The sequence below is a fragment of the Ranitomeya imitator genome, chromosome 1, assembly GCF_032444005.1.
Source record: "Ranitomeya imitator isolate aRanImi1 chromosome 1, aRanImi1.pri, whole genome shotgun sequence".
In the NCBI taxonomy this organism is placed as follows: domain Eukaryota; kingdom Metazoa; phylum Chordata; class Amphibia; order Anura; family Dendrobatidae; genus Ranitomeya; species Ranitomeya imitator.
In genome coordinates this window covers 114,675,243-114,693,462 of record NC_091282.1, presented here as the reverse complement: position 1 = coordinate 114,693,462, position 18,220 = coordinate 114,675,243, and the positions used below count along the sequence as shown (strand labels likewise).

General features: G+C 44.5%; 1 protein-coding gene across 2 annotated transcripts in view; it reads right to left on the bottom strand.

Moving 5' to 3' along the window:
- Positions 1–18,220, bottom strand: part of AP3B1 (adaptor related protein complex 3 subunit beta 1) — a 354,978-nt gene that overhangs the window by 162,991 nt on the left and 173,767 nt on the right. For both annotated transcript variants that reach the window (XM_069749950.1, XM_069749942.1), the window contains exons 15-16: positions 8,025–8,201; positions 3,576–3,762 (exon numbers count right to left, since the gene is read on the bottom strand). In XM_069749950.1, coding sequence (XP_069606051.1) covers positions 3,576–3,762; positions 8,025–8,201 — 364 coding nt within the window. The remainder of the gene's footprint in view (positions 1–3,575; positions 3,763–8,024; positions 8,202–18,220) is intronic.

Sequence of the window (18,220 nt, the reverse complement as noted above, 5' to 3'; positions counted from 1 at the left end):
TGAGTGTGTGGACAGGTGTCTTCTATACAGGTAACGAGTTCAAACAGGTGCAGTTAATACAGGTAATGAGAGGAGAATTATTGCTGGTTGGCAGTTGATCAAATACTTATTTCATGCAATAAAATGCAATTTATGTAAACATCCTACAATGTGATTTTCTGGTTTTTATTTTTAGATTCTTTCACAGGTGAAGTGTACCTACGACAAAAATTACAGACCGCTCTATTCTTTGTAGTTGGGAAATCTTGCAAAACCGGCAGTGTATAAAATACTCATTTTCCCCACTATACATGTGTCCGTGTGACACATACCTAAAGAGAATACAGAATAGAAATTACAGATGTTTAGGTGTTAAGATGTGCAAAGATAGACAGATATCCATGAGCTATATAATAAATGACTTGCTTGTGCTGTTAACTTTACATGTATTAACCAAATAAATAAATGGAGAAAAAAAAAAAAAACGAAGTGGAGTCCCCACCATTTTTGGTAACCAGCAAAGGTAAAGTAGACAGCTGAGAGTTGATATTACCAGAATGGGAAGGCACATGGTTATTGAGCCATTTCTAGCCTAAAAATACCAGCCCTAGGACGACCCAGAAGTGGCACATCACATGGGATGCTCCAATTCTGGCACTTCGCTTTTGCTCTTCCTGACTGCTTTGGTGCAGTGGCAATCGGGGTAATGGGGCTCGGGGTTGAAGTCCGCAGTGATTTGACTAAAAACACAGCTGGCATTAAGCCCTGTTGTTTTGAAAATGGTCAGGTGTCTATCAGTCACCCCATTACTAACCCAGTAATCAAAAATAAAAACATAATAATAATAATAATAATAATAATTTTTATTTATATAGCGCCAACATATTCCGCAGCGCTTTACAAATTATAGAGGGGACTTGTACAGACAATAGACATTACAGCATAACAGAAATACAGTTCAAAACAGATACCAGGAGGAGTGAGGGCCCTGCTCGCAAGCTTACAAACTATGGGGAAAAGGGGAGACACGAGAGGTGGATGGTAACAATTGCTTTAGTTATTCGGACCAGCTATAGTGTAAGGCTCAGGTGTTCATGTAAAGCTGCATGAACCAGTTACCTGCCTAAGTATGTAGCAGTACAGACACAGAGGGCTAATACTGCATAAAGTGTATGAGAACATGATGCGAGGAACCTTTTTTTTTTTTTTATTATAAAACATACACAAAAAATACTTACCGTATATACTTGTATATAAGCCAAGTTTTTCAGCCCCCTCAGCTTATACATGAGTCATTGTCCCAGAAAGCCAGCAGGGGACGGGGAGCGGTGGAGCAGCAGGTCACAGAGGCAGGACCTGGTGGCTATGGCTAAAGCCTGTGCCGCCGCTAAAGAGAAATTAATATTAATTTCTCTTATAGCGCGCACAGTGACACCCGTAGTCACCGACTTCCAGAAGACATCCAACTCACCCTCCAGTGTGCCCTCGCAGCATCTCGTTGATGCCGGCTTCCAGTAGCTCTTCCTGTGCTGAGCGATCACATGGCACCGCTCCTTAAGGTAATTAATATGTACGCATCTCCACTCCCATAGCCGTGGAGAGAATATTCATTACCTTAATGAGCGGGCCACATGTAGCACAGGAAAAGCAACTGGAAGCTGGCACCAACGAGATGCTGCGAGGGCACACTGGAGGGTGAGTAGGATATTTTGCTTTTTGTTAATAGGAAGCATGCGTGCCAGGATGGGGGAGCCATACATACCAGGACAGCATGAGGGAGCCACGCATACCAGGACAAGACGGGGGAGCCACGCATATTAGGACAGCAATGGGGGGAGCCGCGCATACCAGGACAGAAACGGGGGGAGCCACGCATACCAGGACAGAAACGGGGGGAGCCACGCATACCAGGACAGCGACAGGGGGAGCCCTGCCTACCAGGACAGCGACGGGGGGAAAGCACGCATACCAGGACAGGGATGAGGGGGCAATGCATACCCGACTTATACTCGAGTCAATAAGCTTTCCAGTGTCCCTTGACAAAATTAGGTGCCTCGGCTTATACTCGGTTCAGCTTATACTCAAGTATATACTGTAATTTAAACAAACACTCACTGACACTTTCCCTGATTAACCACTAAAAACAAAACCACTCACACTGGTCTGATGTAGTACAGCGAATCCGACGCAGTCCAGTGAAGTCCACTGAATTCTCCATACGAAGCCTATGAAGCCTCATCCTGATCCTCAATAGGCTTTGCCAGCAACCACTTCCGGTGGCTCTGAGAGCGGTGACATCAGTAACGTTACCGCTCATCAGAATCGCTGGGTTACACAGAATGCAGAATGAGGCTCAATAGTCTTTGCACAGAGGACTCAAACTATGCTGGATTTGCATAGGAACTTTTTTTTTTACTAAAGTGGTGAACCAGGAAAAATGTAGGAAGGGTCTATTTAAATAAAGTATTTTTTTGTGTGTTTTTTTTATTTTTTTATTACTCGATTAGTAATGAGGGTGTCTGATAGACACCACTACATTGATGGCACAAGGGCTTAATGACAGCTGTGGTTTTGAACAATTCACAACTGATATCAGCCCCCAAGCCTCATTACCAACGCACCAGGGTATCGGGAAGAGTGAAGGCAAAGTGCCACAACTGGAGCATCTCATATGATGCTCCTCTTCTGGGGTGGCTGCGGGCTGGTATTTTTTGGCTGGGAAGGGCCCAATAACCAGAGACCTTCCCAGCCTGATAGTATCAGCTCACAGCTGTCTGCTTTACTTTTGCAAGTTACCATAAATTACACAATGTAATATTTTTCATTAGGTTAATATATGTACAGTAATCCACGCACACGGCACTATTATCTAACTCACTGATATCTATTTTTTTGCAAATCTTTAGGGTATGTGCACACGTTGCGGACTCTCTGCGGATCCGCAGCATTTTTTGCACTGCAGAAACGCTGCAGATCCGCAATTGATTTACAGTACAATGTAAATCAATGAGAAAAAAAATGCTGTGCACACTTTGCGGAAAATCTGCTGCGGAAACGCTGCGGTTTAAAAGAAGTAGCATGTCACTTCTTTTTTGCGAATCTGCAGCGTTTTTGTACCCATTCCATTATAGAAAACCGCAGGGGTAAAAACTGCAGCAAATCCGCAAGAAAACCGCAGCAAAAACGCAAAAAAAAAAAACCCGCTGTGGAACAGCACAAAAAATGCAACAAATCCGCAGGTGCGTTTTCTGCCAGGAGAGGCAGAATCCGCACCAGAAATTCCTAAGCCTAATCCGCAACGTGTGTACATAGTCTTAACACCTACAAATCTATCTGTCATTTCTATCCTGGTACGTGTCACACCGACGGCAAACAGATGGCACACAGACGATACTCAAGTGCACGCGGTCAGCCAACGGAAAACTACACGGCTAGTAAAAACAGACAGTCTCAGTCACTTGAAGGGGGCCTTAATCTGATCACGCTCCACCCTGGATGCACAGTCAGTGAGAAGTTTCCCGCTCAGCAAGCACCCCTATAATACCCACCGGGAGCATTATTACCTCTAGGGCCGGGGGACACAGATTTAAATTTACCTTTATAAGGCGATTCTAGCACAGGAGCCGGTTTCTGGGCCAGAAATATTCTCTTGGCGTATTTACACAGAGCGCCACTCTTCTCATTTGGAACAATAAGCTGTCTTACAAAGCGCGTACGGTCCCGGATATCGTAATTCTGATCATATTTGCCAAGATTTAATATGTACTGAGTAAGCAATTTTGTCTGTCGGGAGAAAAAGAAAAAAAAATAAATAAATAAAAATCAGGGAGAGAGATGAAGTAGAAGAAGTGATTTATGATTATTGATAACCGCCAGTAAACACATTTAAAGAGGTAATAAAAACGAGGCGTAAGACAAACAAATGTCGCCCCGCAGGGAATACGCATTTCTGAAGCTGCAAATGGAAAATCCAAGCCAAAAGCACATGTCCTGTTCTAAGCTGGGAGGTGAATGCTAACTACGGCGAGGCAGCCATGTGCTAGATTATTAAACTGCTGAAGTGGAAAGAAAGGCATCATTAAAAAATAATCATATATGGCAAACCCTCTGAAGGGTCTGCGTGAGGATAATGAATGTGGAAATACAACTAAAAACATGGCACTCAAAACTTAATCGAGAAAATATGCAGGACATCAAAACATCAGCGGGTGTGAGGGGGCTGGCAAAGTGCTGCATCCGAGGTGAGCTTTATGAAGAGATAGTGTCCCTGGCACCACGAGGGTCCGCACACTCGCTCTCCACTCTCTTACTTTGCTCGGAATTACGGCCCATTAAAGGAGACACATGAATCACTGAACTGGATTACTGAAAATTATTTGCAGTGCATTTAGCTGTTACTTTTTCATAAAAGCGAGCTGCTGATGCCTTCTAAAAACCAAGATAAAAGAGCGCTTACAGCCGGCGGTAACACTGCTCATTTATTTATTTATGGAAGGTAACAGCTTGTTTTATGGCGGAATTCTCCATCATTTCTTAATTCAGCCATTGACTATGCTACATTAAAACTGCATCCAGATCATTTTTATAATGGCCTACAGCAAACCAAATTTTACCATTATCTTCTAAATTAGAGGCATCTGCGAGGCATAAATGTTTGTTAAAAATAGTCAGAAGGCATTCTGCGGCTAACTATGTGTATACAGCGCAAATAAAGACACCAATACCTCAACTAACAGGCAGAGTGTGAAATGGGCTTATTTAGACTAATGAAGCAAATTCATAGACTTGGTGTACTCGACTGGAGAAGAAGAATGCCTTCAGCCGGTTTAGGAATTACTTGTAATCACGGCAGTATAGGAGAGGTCTCAGCCTGGAAACCCTCCACAGCTCGGCAGCATTAAGGGCTTCTCATTGCTGCCCACCCGCTCCCCAGCTACATAAGGGTGTGCTGGATCTTATCTCACATTTTCTGTGATTTTTTTTTTTTTTTTTAGAGAATATTTCTATCAGAAATTCCCCCAATATATTCCTGTTTCATTTACCAAGCAGCTACAAATCGGGTAATTTAGGGGGTCAGCCAGAGGGAAATCAGATTACCTGTGACCTCCTATAAAGCTACACACATAGGTCAGGAATCCCCCCTGGGAGGATAGTGACGTACAATCCGCAGTGACGCATTTCGCTACATTGAAGTTGCTGAAATGCACAATGCGAATCTGCAGAAAGAAGAAACAGCAGATTAATAAATCTGCACAGCGTGTCCATTTACGTGCCGAAATTCTCTGCAGCGGGTAAAGAAGATTTGGGAAAACCTCATCAGCTTGCACACAACCAACCCAAACATAAAGTCCAGTATCTAAACTTTTAAGAAAGCCTACACCCCTTCCTATGACCTGTGCCCATGTAGACTGCATCGGAGGATGGATCCTACCGACAGATGCCCTTTAAGGGACAAACTTATTATTCCAGGAAATCCACACATACTTAGTCACAATAATCAGGACCTGACCCCATCTTTTATATTGCAGCATCTAAGGACTGAAGTTAAGGTACCTTCACACTAAACGACGCTGCAGCGATACAGACAACGATCCGGATCGCTGCAGCGTCGCTGTTTGGTCGCTGGAGAGCTGTCACACAGTCAGCTCTCCAGCGACCAACGATGCCGGTAACCAGGGTAAACATCGGGTTACTAAGCGCAGGGCCGCGCTTAGTAACCCGATGTTTACCCTGGTTACCATCCTAATAGTAAAAAAAACAAACACTACATACTTACCTTCGGCTGTCTGTCCCCGGCGCTCTGCTTCTCTGTACTGGCTGTGAGCACAGCGGCCGGAAAGCAGAGCGGTGACGTCACCGCTCTGCTTTCTGGCCGCTGTGCTCACAGTGAGTGCAGGAAAGCAGAGCGCCGGAGGACAGACAGCGGAAGGCAAGTATGAAGCGTTTGTTTTTTTACTTTTAGGATGGTAACCAGGGTAAACATCGGGTTACTAAGCGCCGCCCTGCGCTTAGTAACCCGATGTTTACCCTGGTTACCAGCGAAGACATTGCTGAATCGGTGTCACACACGCCGATTCAGCGATGTCAGCGGGAGTGCCAGCGACCAAAGAAAGTTCTGGCCTTCTAGCCCCGACCAACGACATCACAGCAGGGGCCTGATCGCTGCTGCGTGTCAAACTGAACGATATCGCTAGCCAGGACGCTGCAACGTCACGGATCGCTAGCGATATCGTTTAGTGTAAAGGTACCTTTAGTCTAAATAAAATCCAAGAGATCAGTGTGAAAAGTGTAAAATTACTTTTGTTTTTTGTTTAAAAAAAAAAAACTCGATTAAAATGATAGGTCAGTTTCCAATAAAACACCTACAACAAGTAACAAGGGTAATGCAATTCCCTTGTAAACATAGGTCAGGACATAAGGGGGATAGGTTTCATTATAAAGAGTAACAATTAAAAGCCACACATAATTGCACCCAATGTATGTTTTGCAGACGAATGCCTCGTCACCCAGAGGTGACTCAGTAGTGAAATGCATTGGTCTTTTTTTTGACTACCGGTATAATTACTTGTATCAGGAGTGACCCTAAACTATGTGTAAGTTCTTCTACCGGTGCTTTATAATAATGTGTCACCGGTGGTTATCAAGCATTATTCTGCAGAACACGTTGGTGCGGTGGGCCCTTAGGGGTGCGGTGGGCCCTTAGGGGTGCGGTGGGCCCTTAGGGGTGCCATTTGATCGTTACTCTCTTTATTAGTGCCACATATACCAGTCCTGTGTGATGAGCCATGTTTACAAGGGAATCGCATTGGTCTTTTTTGACTACTGGCAAAGTACTTCTATGTATGTTAAGGACACTAAGTGGACACTCATTGGGGGGAGATTTTTTTTTTTTTATAATTCAGAGACTTATTTCTCACAGGCTAAATTATAACTTTGGGCATGTTTAGACTATTTAGTCTAATGTTCCTCTGCCTGTTAGCTGGCTTATTAAGTGCCAAAAGTCGTGACAGCATTTTAGCGCACAGCGTCACGCCCCTTTCCCATAAATCCTCGCCCTTTTCCTAAACAGCAGCACCCCACTGTCACCTGAACCAGAGTGTCTAAAACACATAATAAAGATGCTGTAAGGAATGTAAGAAAGAATTTTAACGCAAATCTGCTACAGAAATGTTGGCATTTAGCGCAGAAATCTCCCGTTATTTCAGTTTAGGGATACATTGGATGATATGTGGCTGCACCCATTATCAATGATCTTCATTCTTGTATATACACTTTGCTCGTTCACTTTGTGCCGCTGTTCAACATCCGATGACCGAATAAAACTATTTGCACATAAAAAGGTCAGTGTCGCTTTATAGGTTTTCACACCCCATAATCTGAGCATATGCTCAGATTTCATTGATGCGCTGGATTATCCCGTGTGTAATTGGGTGTCACGTCGTGCCAGCGGTTTCCATTATTGCATTTCCGCCTATTTTACATGTGTTCACCTGTTCTGTTTTTTTGTTTGTTTTCCGCTTTAGGGGCGAAGTCGAGATGTTTTACCCGGATTCACCTACTGCGACCCTATTCACCCAGATTCACCTATTGCGACTTTAAAAAAAAAAAAAAAAAAGTTGCAAGCTTTGGAGCAACTTCACTCCATTCCAGTTGCCTCTAGCGTATTCTTGAGTCGGCAAGTCTGGCACAATTTTTGCGACTTTCAAAGCCAAAAGATGCAAAAAATCTGGGCCAATGTCTTTATGACAATGGCGGTAAGTAGGCACTGACCACATCTGTTTTCTCCTATATTTCCATAGCCTTGGCTGGTGAAGGGCGTCCATCACTGGTTTTGAGTAATAAGAGGTTTTTCAGCTGAAATGTGAGTGATCATGAAGATGACAATTAGCAGCTTATATGGATGTTGTCACCATTTCCGTCACTACTGAGCGACAAACCTTCCCAGATACACAATGTAATTCCTTCATTCCTATATTAAGAACAGTGATGGCGCTCAGCCTGGCACGAGAACTACTCGTGTCCTCTTACCACTGCCATAGGCTTACCTGCTTAGAATTAGTTAAGTACAGCTTTGCTGCAAGGTTTAATATCTGCAACTTGACAAGGTCATCCTCGTTAGTGAAGCTTTTTGCAGTCTTCCTCAGTACATCAGGAGCTATTTTCGGCACTCGCTCGCAATACTCTCCAATAAGCCACAGAATGCTGGCCCTTGCCATGGGAACCTGGAAGAAAAAAAATACCGCAATGGTCAAATAAAAGGATATATTATAGATGGTCACAGTATTGCTGTCCATAGAAGTCAATGCAATAAAAATATGCACAGATCAAGTTACAGGGGTTTCTTTGACAAATAATTAGATTAATTATATTAAGTGTTCGGAAAACCCCTATGGTCCACTAAGCCATGTTTCCTGCAAGAAACAAAACAAGTCAAACAATGTGTGAACCTTTCACTGAATGACTTCCACTGAGAAATGACTGACATTGCAGACCAGAAGCCCAAGGCCGACCTACGGAGAAACGCTGGTGACTTGTCCATTTTTAAAGTTCCGTCATATAAAACGCAGTAAAATAAGAGAAAGTGTGGCTCTAAAGTTACCAAACACAACCATATCTACATTCTGACTGGTTTTCATCATGTACAGTAGGTCTCTCCATGAGCGCACATTGTCTAATAACACGTAGTGCTAAACTCCGCGTGGGTCCAATTCTTCTTATATTTTGATCAGAGCTTTTTATTCCTACAGATTGGTAAATATCTTGCACAGACATGGAGCAAGCCCCTAAACCACCACCACTCCATGACATCAACAGGTTGACAATGATATCCATCCTACGTAAACAGGTAACTGCACTCCATTCCACTACTCTGACAATCCTTTCTCAATCCAAATACATACCCCGAGGAAATTAACACTACTCATACTTCCCTCCGATGCCTGCGCCATTCTAGCACAGTTGGCAATGGCTCTCCCAGGGATTGCGTGACACTTATGTCAAGCAATCCCTGAGGCCAGAAAGCGCTGACTTCACTCTCCCCTCCTTTGGACGTATCACATACATCCAGAGGAAGTCGAGATGCTGCTCTCATTTCCTCTGGATGCATGCGATTTGTCTGAAGATAGGGAGAGTGAAGTCAGCATTAACTGTCCACAGGGATAGCGTGACAATGTCACACAGTTCCCAGGAGAGACAGTGCTGACACCGCTGGAACGGCGCTGGGACCACAGAAGAGATCCTCTAAAGAGATCTGGCCACACAAAAAAGAAAAATATGGAAGGACATAGTTTATAGTGCACATTCTCTGTAACCTGGACCTCACTAGGGCTATGTTTATACCACTGTATTTTTTGGTTCTTTTGCGGTCCGTGAAATAAAAACAGACCGTCATCGGACCAATATTTTCCAATTGGGCTGTTCAGTGGATCGCTTATGCTTGTTTTTTTTCTTCAGAGTCCAATTGTCTGCATTAACAAATAAATGCAAGCACTTTGATCCTATTCTGGATCAGACTCCACTCTAATAAGGCTACTTCCACACTTGAGTCGTGCTACTTTCACACTTGGTAAAACAATTGTAGTACACATTACACACATAAATCACATATGAAGAATATCAAAAATAAATATCTATAATGACTTTCACACCTGTGTTGTTTGGCCTCCGTTGCAATTTTGTCGTTTTGGGAAAAAACTACCTCCTGCAAATGTGCCCGGAGGATGCATTTTTTTCCCATAGACTTGTATTGCCGACGGATCGCGACGTATGGCCATACGTCGCGTCCATCGTGCACTGGATGCGTCGTGTTTTGGAGCACCATCGTCACGAAAAAACGTTCAAGGGAACGTTTTTTCGTACGTCGGATCCTGCATTTCCTACTGCGCATGCGCGGCCGGAACTCCTCCCCCTCCTCCCCGGACTTTACAATGGGCAGCGGATGCGTTGAAAAACTGCATCCGCTGCCCACGTCGTGCCGAATTTTCACAACGTTCGTCGGTATGTCGCGCCGACGCTTAGCGACGGCCGCGTACCGACGCAAGTATGAAAGAAGCCTAAGAGCGCACATTAAAAAAAAAAGTTTCTGTTCCCATAAGTATTAATTGTTTGGCACTACATTTTTACAGATACAATTCAATTATATAAACACAGAAAGCTGTATTTGCTCTTGTAAATTTTAATAACTGTTGATATATAAAAATGGATGTCAGACAGATGATAATCGTTTTTTTTTTTTCCTTTCTGGATGATAATTGGACAATTTTTTTTTTTCTATACGCTCTTATGATCGGAAATAAGAGCTGTGCCATGGCGGATACCTATGGGCAACACCAACAGTCTTTTTTAATGCTCGGAAACAAAATAATAGTATGCTTCTGAAATAAACAGACAATTTTGACAAAGGCGGCATAGAATTGTATAAACACATTTTGTGGATTCGTTTCATCACAGCATAAAATAATGCTTCTAAGAACAAATTAAAGTAATTCCAGTCTAACAGCACATTTATATTACAACTAGATGGTATTCTAGAATACGCATCGGGTATTCTAGAATATGCATGTCCACGTAGTATATTGCCCAGCCACGTAGTATATAGCAGAGCCACCTAGCACGGTATATTGCACGGTACATTGCCCAGTCACGTAGTATATTGCCCAGCGACGGAGTATATTGTCCAGCCACATAGTATATTGCCCAGCCACGTAGTATATTGCCCAGCGACGGAGTATATTGCCCAGCCACGTAGTATATTGCCCAGCCACATAGTATATTGCCCAGCCACATAGTATATTGCCCAGCCACGTAGTATATTGCCCAGCGACGGAGTATATTGCCCAGCCACGTACTATATTGCCCAGTCACGTAGTATACAGCACAGAGCCACGTAGTATATTGCCCAGACACGTAGTATATTGCCCAGCCACATAGTATATTGCCCAGCACAGAGCCACGTAGTATAGAGACTTAAAAAAAAAAATAAACATATACTCACCTTCCGAAGGCCCGTTGAAGTCCTGCTATATTTACCATCCGCCGCCTTTCCCGCTCCTCGCCACGCTCCCGGGACCGCTCCCGTGCAAGCGGCAACTTCCGCTCCAAGGGCTGGTGTGAGCAGGACCTATGATGACGTCGCGGTCACATGACCGTGACGTCACGGCAGGTCCTTGTCGCACAGCAGCCTTGGGACCGGAAGCTGCCGCTTGCAATGGAGCGGTCCCGGGAGCGTGGCGAGGAGCGGGAAAGGCGGCGGATGGTGAGTATAGCAGGTTTTTTGATTTTTTTTAATTATTTTTAACATGACATTTTTACTATTGATGCTGCATAGGCAGCATCAATAATAAATAGTTGGGGACACACAAGGTTAATAGCAGCGGTAACGGAGTGCGCTACACCGCGGGCCGTTACCGCTGCCATTAACCCAGTGTGAGCGGTGAGTGGAGGGGATTATGGAGCGGGCGCCGGGCAGTGAGTGCAGGAGAGATGGGGAGGGACTAATCGGACTGTGCCCGTCGCTGATTGGTCGCGGCAGCCATGACAGGCAGCTGCCGAGACCAATCAGCGACTGAATAACCGTGACAGAGGAACAGACAGACAGACGGAAGTGACCCTCGAACAATTATATAGTAGATTGCAAAGGCTCAATACAGGCCGCTGCCACCTGTATGAGCATGAACGATTGTGAATGCGATCTTTCAATCTGGACAGTTTGCATATTGTGTCCCATTTACAGGCCGCATAACCAAGAACAATAAGCAAATGGATGAGCGAGAAATTATGAAATTTGAAGCTTCAGTCACTTCTTTTCCCCTGTCTTCTGGATTATTTCTTTTTTTTTTGGTTTCTACAACTAAGATCAGCAATATAAAAACCTATAAATGTCCACATAATACTTCCACTGGATGCTCCATCAGCTTTGTCTGTTAGTTGGGCCCTTTCAAGAGATCCATCGATATACTGACAAGATACAAATACTGAACTGAAAGCTCAGCTTTAAAGGGTTATCCCAAAACTGTAAATTATTTCCTAATTGATCACCTACAAACCTCCATGGTCCATCCACTGGGACCACAAGAGATCTTGATAATGGGTTCTCAAACCCTTAGAACCAGGTTCTAAAACCTGAGAACCATATATGCAGGTGAAACTAAAACGCACCGCAGTGGGCGTCAGAGTGTAACGTCCGTCTGGAGGATTAAACCATCCTGCTCACGTGTTTTGGTTGCATCTGATGTTTTCCTTAAATCCCCGATGGGGTTCTGGGATTCCATCTGTTGGAGTAGATATTCTGCAGTTCTTCAGCGGTTTTTATTAGTTAAAATAAACTACACCTTTTCCATCTCTTTACTGCAAATTCATGAATGGATCAGAAGCAGAAGAGCAAATGCTCCATCTCCACTCCATGAAACGTCTATGGGATGGCCAGAAATAGAGTTGCGCTCCACTTCAGCTTTCTCCGGCAGAACAACGAACACAGGACAGGTTCTGCAGAGCCTGGTTTCCAAAGGTCAAGAGCCCCAATTCTCGTGATTACTGATGGTCCTAGTTGATGAATTCCCCAAAGATTATGAAGTTAGACCTGATGGATAGGGATAATGTGAATAAGCCTTTCAGTCAATTTAGAGGTTTTTTTGTTTGTTTTATTCCACGAAGCCTAAAATGTTTTGCAGATAAATGTCAGAAAGTCTGTAACAGAGATCAGGTGTCAGGGATCCTATCAAAGTTTATTGTACTTTGAAGGCAAATATTGGGCAGTCTACTGAATATTTATTTGCGATGAATATGGCGTGAAGAGAGTCGGTCGGATCTGTGATAAACACGAAGGCATAACGCTTTCCTGAAAGAGCCCAATGCTGTAATGCAGGGGTGTCAAACTGCATTCCTGGAGGGCTGCAAACAGGTCATGTTTTCAGGATTTCCTTGTACTGCACAGGTGATAATTTAATCACCAACTCATTATTTGTGTAGGTGATTAAATTATCACCTGTGCAGTACAAGGAAATCCTGAAAACATGACCTGTTTGCGGCCCTCGAGGAATGCAGTTTGACACCCCTGCTGTAATGGGTCTGAAGATAACAAGGTGATATAGAGGGCCATCACTCTACGCACACTCCTCAACGACGAGACTGCAACACCGAAAACGAGAAGTCGTGGAATTCTGAAAATCACAAGATCAATAGACATGTTAATGATATGCAAATGATGGGGAAATAAGGAAACGTTTTCAAAACATCTTAATTTATTCAGTGTTAAGGGTGAGCGCCATGTACAGAAATCCCCATGCTTACACACCTTTGCTGCTATCAGTTTATTAATGGCTGTCTGAGGAAGACTCTGTATTCACTCGGGCACAGAAATCAAGAGCCCCTGCTGGCAACGTGTAATTACAGGCCAATGATGTCCTCTATGTGCTCAATGGGAAACAAGTCTGGAAACACTGCAAGCCATGGTAGCACCTTTAGAAAGGTGATGGTCGGCACTCCAGGTGGAAGGTGGTGCTCTATAGGGTGAATATTAAAGGGAACCTGTCACCCCCAAAATCGATGGTGAGGTAAGCTCACCGCCATCAGGAGCTTATCTACAGCATTCTGTAATGCTGTAGATAAGCCGCCGATGTTACCTGATGTTGCCTGCGCCGGAGCCGTGGTGTGAAGACCAGAAGAAGATGTCATGGAATGAAGATGGGAGGAGCGGACCTGAGACGCCCATTTGACCAGACCGCAGCGGGACCGCCCCTGGGTGAGTATAATCTAACGTCTTTTTCTCCTCTTTCAGGTTACATCGGGGGCTTATCTACAGCATTACAGAATGCTGTAGATAAGCCCCTGATGACGGTGAGCTTACGGATGCATTGCATGAGAGAGAGAGAGAGAGAGAGAAAGGGAAAGAGAAAGAGAGAGAAAGAGAAAGAGAAAGAGAGAGAAAGACTCTTTTCCCCGAGTTGGAGTATGTTTCCAGGCATGCTCAGAAGTAAAAACTGCATCCGTCACTGGATTCCTGCGTTTCACAGTGTGCGCAGGATCCAGTGTCCATAGGCTCCCTTTCTGTGTGACGACGTATGCAGCAGGAGGCGTCGGGGGACGTTTTTCCACTGCAGACAAAAAACGTTTCATGGAACGCTTTTTTTTTTTTTTTAAAAAAGACGGGCTGTCAAATTCCACAGAATCCAGTGCACGACGGATGAAACGTGTGTCCATCCGTCGTGATATGTTGCTAATACAAATCTATGGGAAAATGCAGGATCATGCAAATTTTTTTCAAAAATCGACATATTTCGACGGGAGCTGAAAGACGGAAGTGTGAAAGAGGCCTTAGGCTACTTTCACACTAGCGACGTACCGACGCATCCTCTGCCAACGCAGCACAACGGGGGCAGCGGATGCATTATTACAACGCATCTGCTGCCCCATTGTGAGTTGCGGGGAGGAGGGGGTGGAGTTCCGGCCACGCATGCGCGGTCGGAAATGGCGAACACAACGCACCAAAAAACGTTACAAGCAACGTTTTTTGGTGCCGACGGTCCGCCACAACACGACACAACCATCGCACGACGGTTGCGACGTGTCGCAATGCGTCGCTAATACAAGCCTATGGAGGAAAAACGCATCCTGCAAACAACTTTGCAGGATGCGTTTTTTCTGAAAAATGACGCATTGCAACGTGCGTCGTACAACACTAGTGTGAAAGTAGCCTTAGGCTTGTTTCACACTTCCGTCAGTACAGGGCCGTCACAAAGCGTCGGCGCGACGTATCGACGGACGTTGTTAAAATTCGGCACAACGTGGGCAGCGGATGCAGTTTTTCAACGCATCCGCTGCCCATTCTAAAGTCCCAGGGAGGAGCTAGAGCTCTCTGCCCGGGCATGCGCACTCCAAAGTGCAGGTTGCGACGTACGAAAAAAACGTTCCCTTGAACTTTTTTTGTGACGACGGTCCGCCAAAACGACGCATCCAGTGCACGACGGATCCGTCGGCAAAACAAGTCTATGGGGAAAAAAACGCATCCTGCGGGCACATTTGCAGGATGCGTTTTTTCCCCAAATCGACGCATTGTGACGTAGCTAAATAGACAGAAGTGTGAAAGAGGCCTTAGTTGTAGTCAAGAATAGGATTATTGTTCTTTCATTATATCAAGTTCAAGGGTACCACAGGGTGCTGTCAGCTTCTCTGCCGAGTGTCCACATTACTGCTACTATAGGGCCTTTATCCAGGTCTGGGAGGAATGAAACGTTGGTCATCTTGTAAATTGTGGTACCTTTGAACATAGGTGGTGCTGTGCTCTGTCGTGCATTATGGTAGCACGTTTTAGTCACGCAGGTGCTCACAAGTAGCATCAACAATATGCGGTGTGGAGTTCTCGTGGGGTAGGGGGAAAGACTCCTGGGACAGTTTAGAGAAAGGACCACACCATTAGCGCCACAACGGACCCATTCTTTACTGAAAGTGAAATTGAATGTCACATTCCAGGCAAAGTATCAAACAGTGTCCTCACAAACCATCAGAAGGTTGTGCACGGCATTGGCCTATGAAGCAAACGTCAAAGCTACAGGTGTTCCACTGACCTCACACTATTGCCCTCAAAAGCTATCATGGTGCAGAGCAAGACCGCAATGGAGGCTGGAATGGAGGTCTAACCTTTTCAGCAAAAAAGTCCCGCTTTTGTCTTGCAACCTTAGCCAGAGATTGGCTGGAGACCAAGTGAGTAATGCCATGAGCAGGCCTTCGTGCGAAAACGTCACACAAGTTATGCTCTAGGAATTATGGTGAAGTGGGTTTGATATACGGTAGTTGGACCCCTGAAGTCTTTATTCCACGTACACCAACATTACATTGATTTGGTAGTGGAACCAGTGATAAAGTAATTTTACCGTTCCCGCACACAACAATACCAGGCTTCATGTTTGTCGTGCTACTGTAAATAGCCTTCCTGTCCTAAACGTGCTACCAAGGCCTGCAGTGTCTTCCAGATTTGTCTCCCATCGAGCACATCTGGGAACTCATTGGACTGCAATTCCAAAGAAAGCTGCCAGCAGCGGATGTTGATGATTTGCGTCCTTAAAGGGGTTGTGTCACGATCAAAAATATATTTTAAATCAACAAATCTTGTAATAAAAATAAACTCCACAACTGGATGTGTTTAAAAGAAAAGACCATGTTCCAAGATAATTTTATAAATGTGTCCCAGGGTAATGGCTGTTCCGACCGTGCAGGAACAGGTTGGATATATCACAAGCTCCGGGGTAGGGAAGGAACCAAAAGAGTATACAGACATTACAGCATGGGGATCACAGCTGATTCTTTCTGAGATAAAATATTGTTTAAAAACAGACAGAGAAATGTTTTATTTGCAAAAAGAATCAGCTGTGATCCCGTGCTGTAATGTCTGTAAACTCTTTTGCTTCCTCCCCGACCAGGAGTATGATCAGGCCATGTCCCTGCACGGTCAGACACAGCCATTACACAGCAGGGACACATGCAGAAGATTATCTCAGCATAGGAACATTTTATTTAAACACATCCATTTCTGGAACATATTGTTATTATTCCAAGATCTATTGATTAAAATATAGTTTTGTTCATGGCACAACCCCTTTAAGAGCCTTCAGTACAACAAAGCATTTCTCAGACAACTATTAACCTCACAGCCGAGCCGTGGAAGTGCGGGGATTTCTGCACATGGCTCTCATTCTTGATGCTGAAGGAACTGAGACATTTAAAAAAAAGGTTGTTTCCATGTCATCATTTGCATATCATTAACATATTATTCATCCTATGAGTTCCATAATTCTTTAACTTTTACTTCTTGGTGCTGCAATTTCAATGTTGAGGAGTGTGTTCCATTAAATTAATCATCCAATGCTGAACCCATTAAAAAAAATATTGTTTTTAAATATTGCATCTTCTCGCCCGACCACTTGCACCAGTGACCCCATTCCGTCACATCTCCTCCAGTCCCTTTCCCCGGCTGTCACCTCTCACCTAACAAAAATATTCAACCTTTCCCTCACTTCCGGTATTTTTCCCTCCTCATTTAAGCATGCCATCATACATCCATTACTTAAAAAACCATCCCTCGATCAAAACTGTGCCGCAAATTATAGACCTGTCTCTAATCTTCCCTTCATTTCTAAACTCCTCGAACGCCTGGTCCACTCCCGTCTTACCCGCTATCTCTCAGATAACTCTCTTCTTGACCCTCTTCAATCTGGCTTCCGCTCTTTACACTCTACTGAAACTGCCCTCACTAAAGTCTCTAATGACCTACTAACAGCTAAATCTAATGGTCACTACTCCATGCTAATTCTCTTGGATCTCTCTGCAGCATTCGATACTGTGGATCATCAGCTCCTCCTCACTATGCTCCGCTCCATCGGCCTCAAGGACACCGTTCTCTCCTGGTTCTCCTCCTATCTCTCTGACCGATCCTTCACTGTATGTTTTGCTGGTTCCTCCTCCTCTCACCTTCCCCTTACTGTTGGGGTTCCTCAAGGATCAGTCCTAGGCCCCCTCCTCTTCTCGTTGTATACTGCCCCTATTGGACAAACAATCAGTAGATTTGGTTTCCAGTACCATCTCTATGCTGATGACACCCAATTATACACTTCTTCTCCTGATATCACACCGACCTTTTTAGAAAACACCAGTGATTGTCTTACCGCTGTCTCTAACATCATGTCCTCCCTCTATCTGAAACTAAACCTGTCAAAAACTGAACTCCTCGTGTTCTCTCCCTCTACTAACCTATCTTTGCCTGACATTGCCATCTCCGTGTGCGGTTCCACCATTACTCCAAAGCAACATGCCCGCTGCCTTGGGGTCATCCTTGATTCTGACCTTTCATTCACCCCCTACATCCGATCATTGGGTCGCTCTTCTTACCTGCATCTCAAAAACATTTCTAGAATTCGCCGTTTTCTTACTTTCGACTCTGCAAAAACGCTTACTGTTTCACTTATTCATTCTCGTCTGGACTATTGTAACTCTCTACTAATCGGCCTCCCTCTTGCAAAACTCTCCCCGCTCCAATCTGTCCTGAATGCTGCAGCCAGGATCATATTCCTCACCAACCGTTACACCGATGCCTCTACCCTGTGCCAGTCATTACACTGGCTACCCATCCACTCCAGAATCCAGTACAAAACTACTACCCTTATCCACAAAGCACTCCATGGCTCAGCACCACCCTACATCTCCTCCCTGGTATCAGTCTACCACCCTACCCGTGCCCTCCGCTCCGCTAATG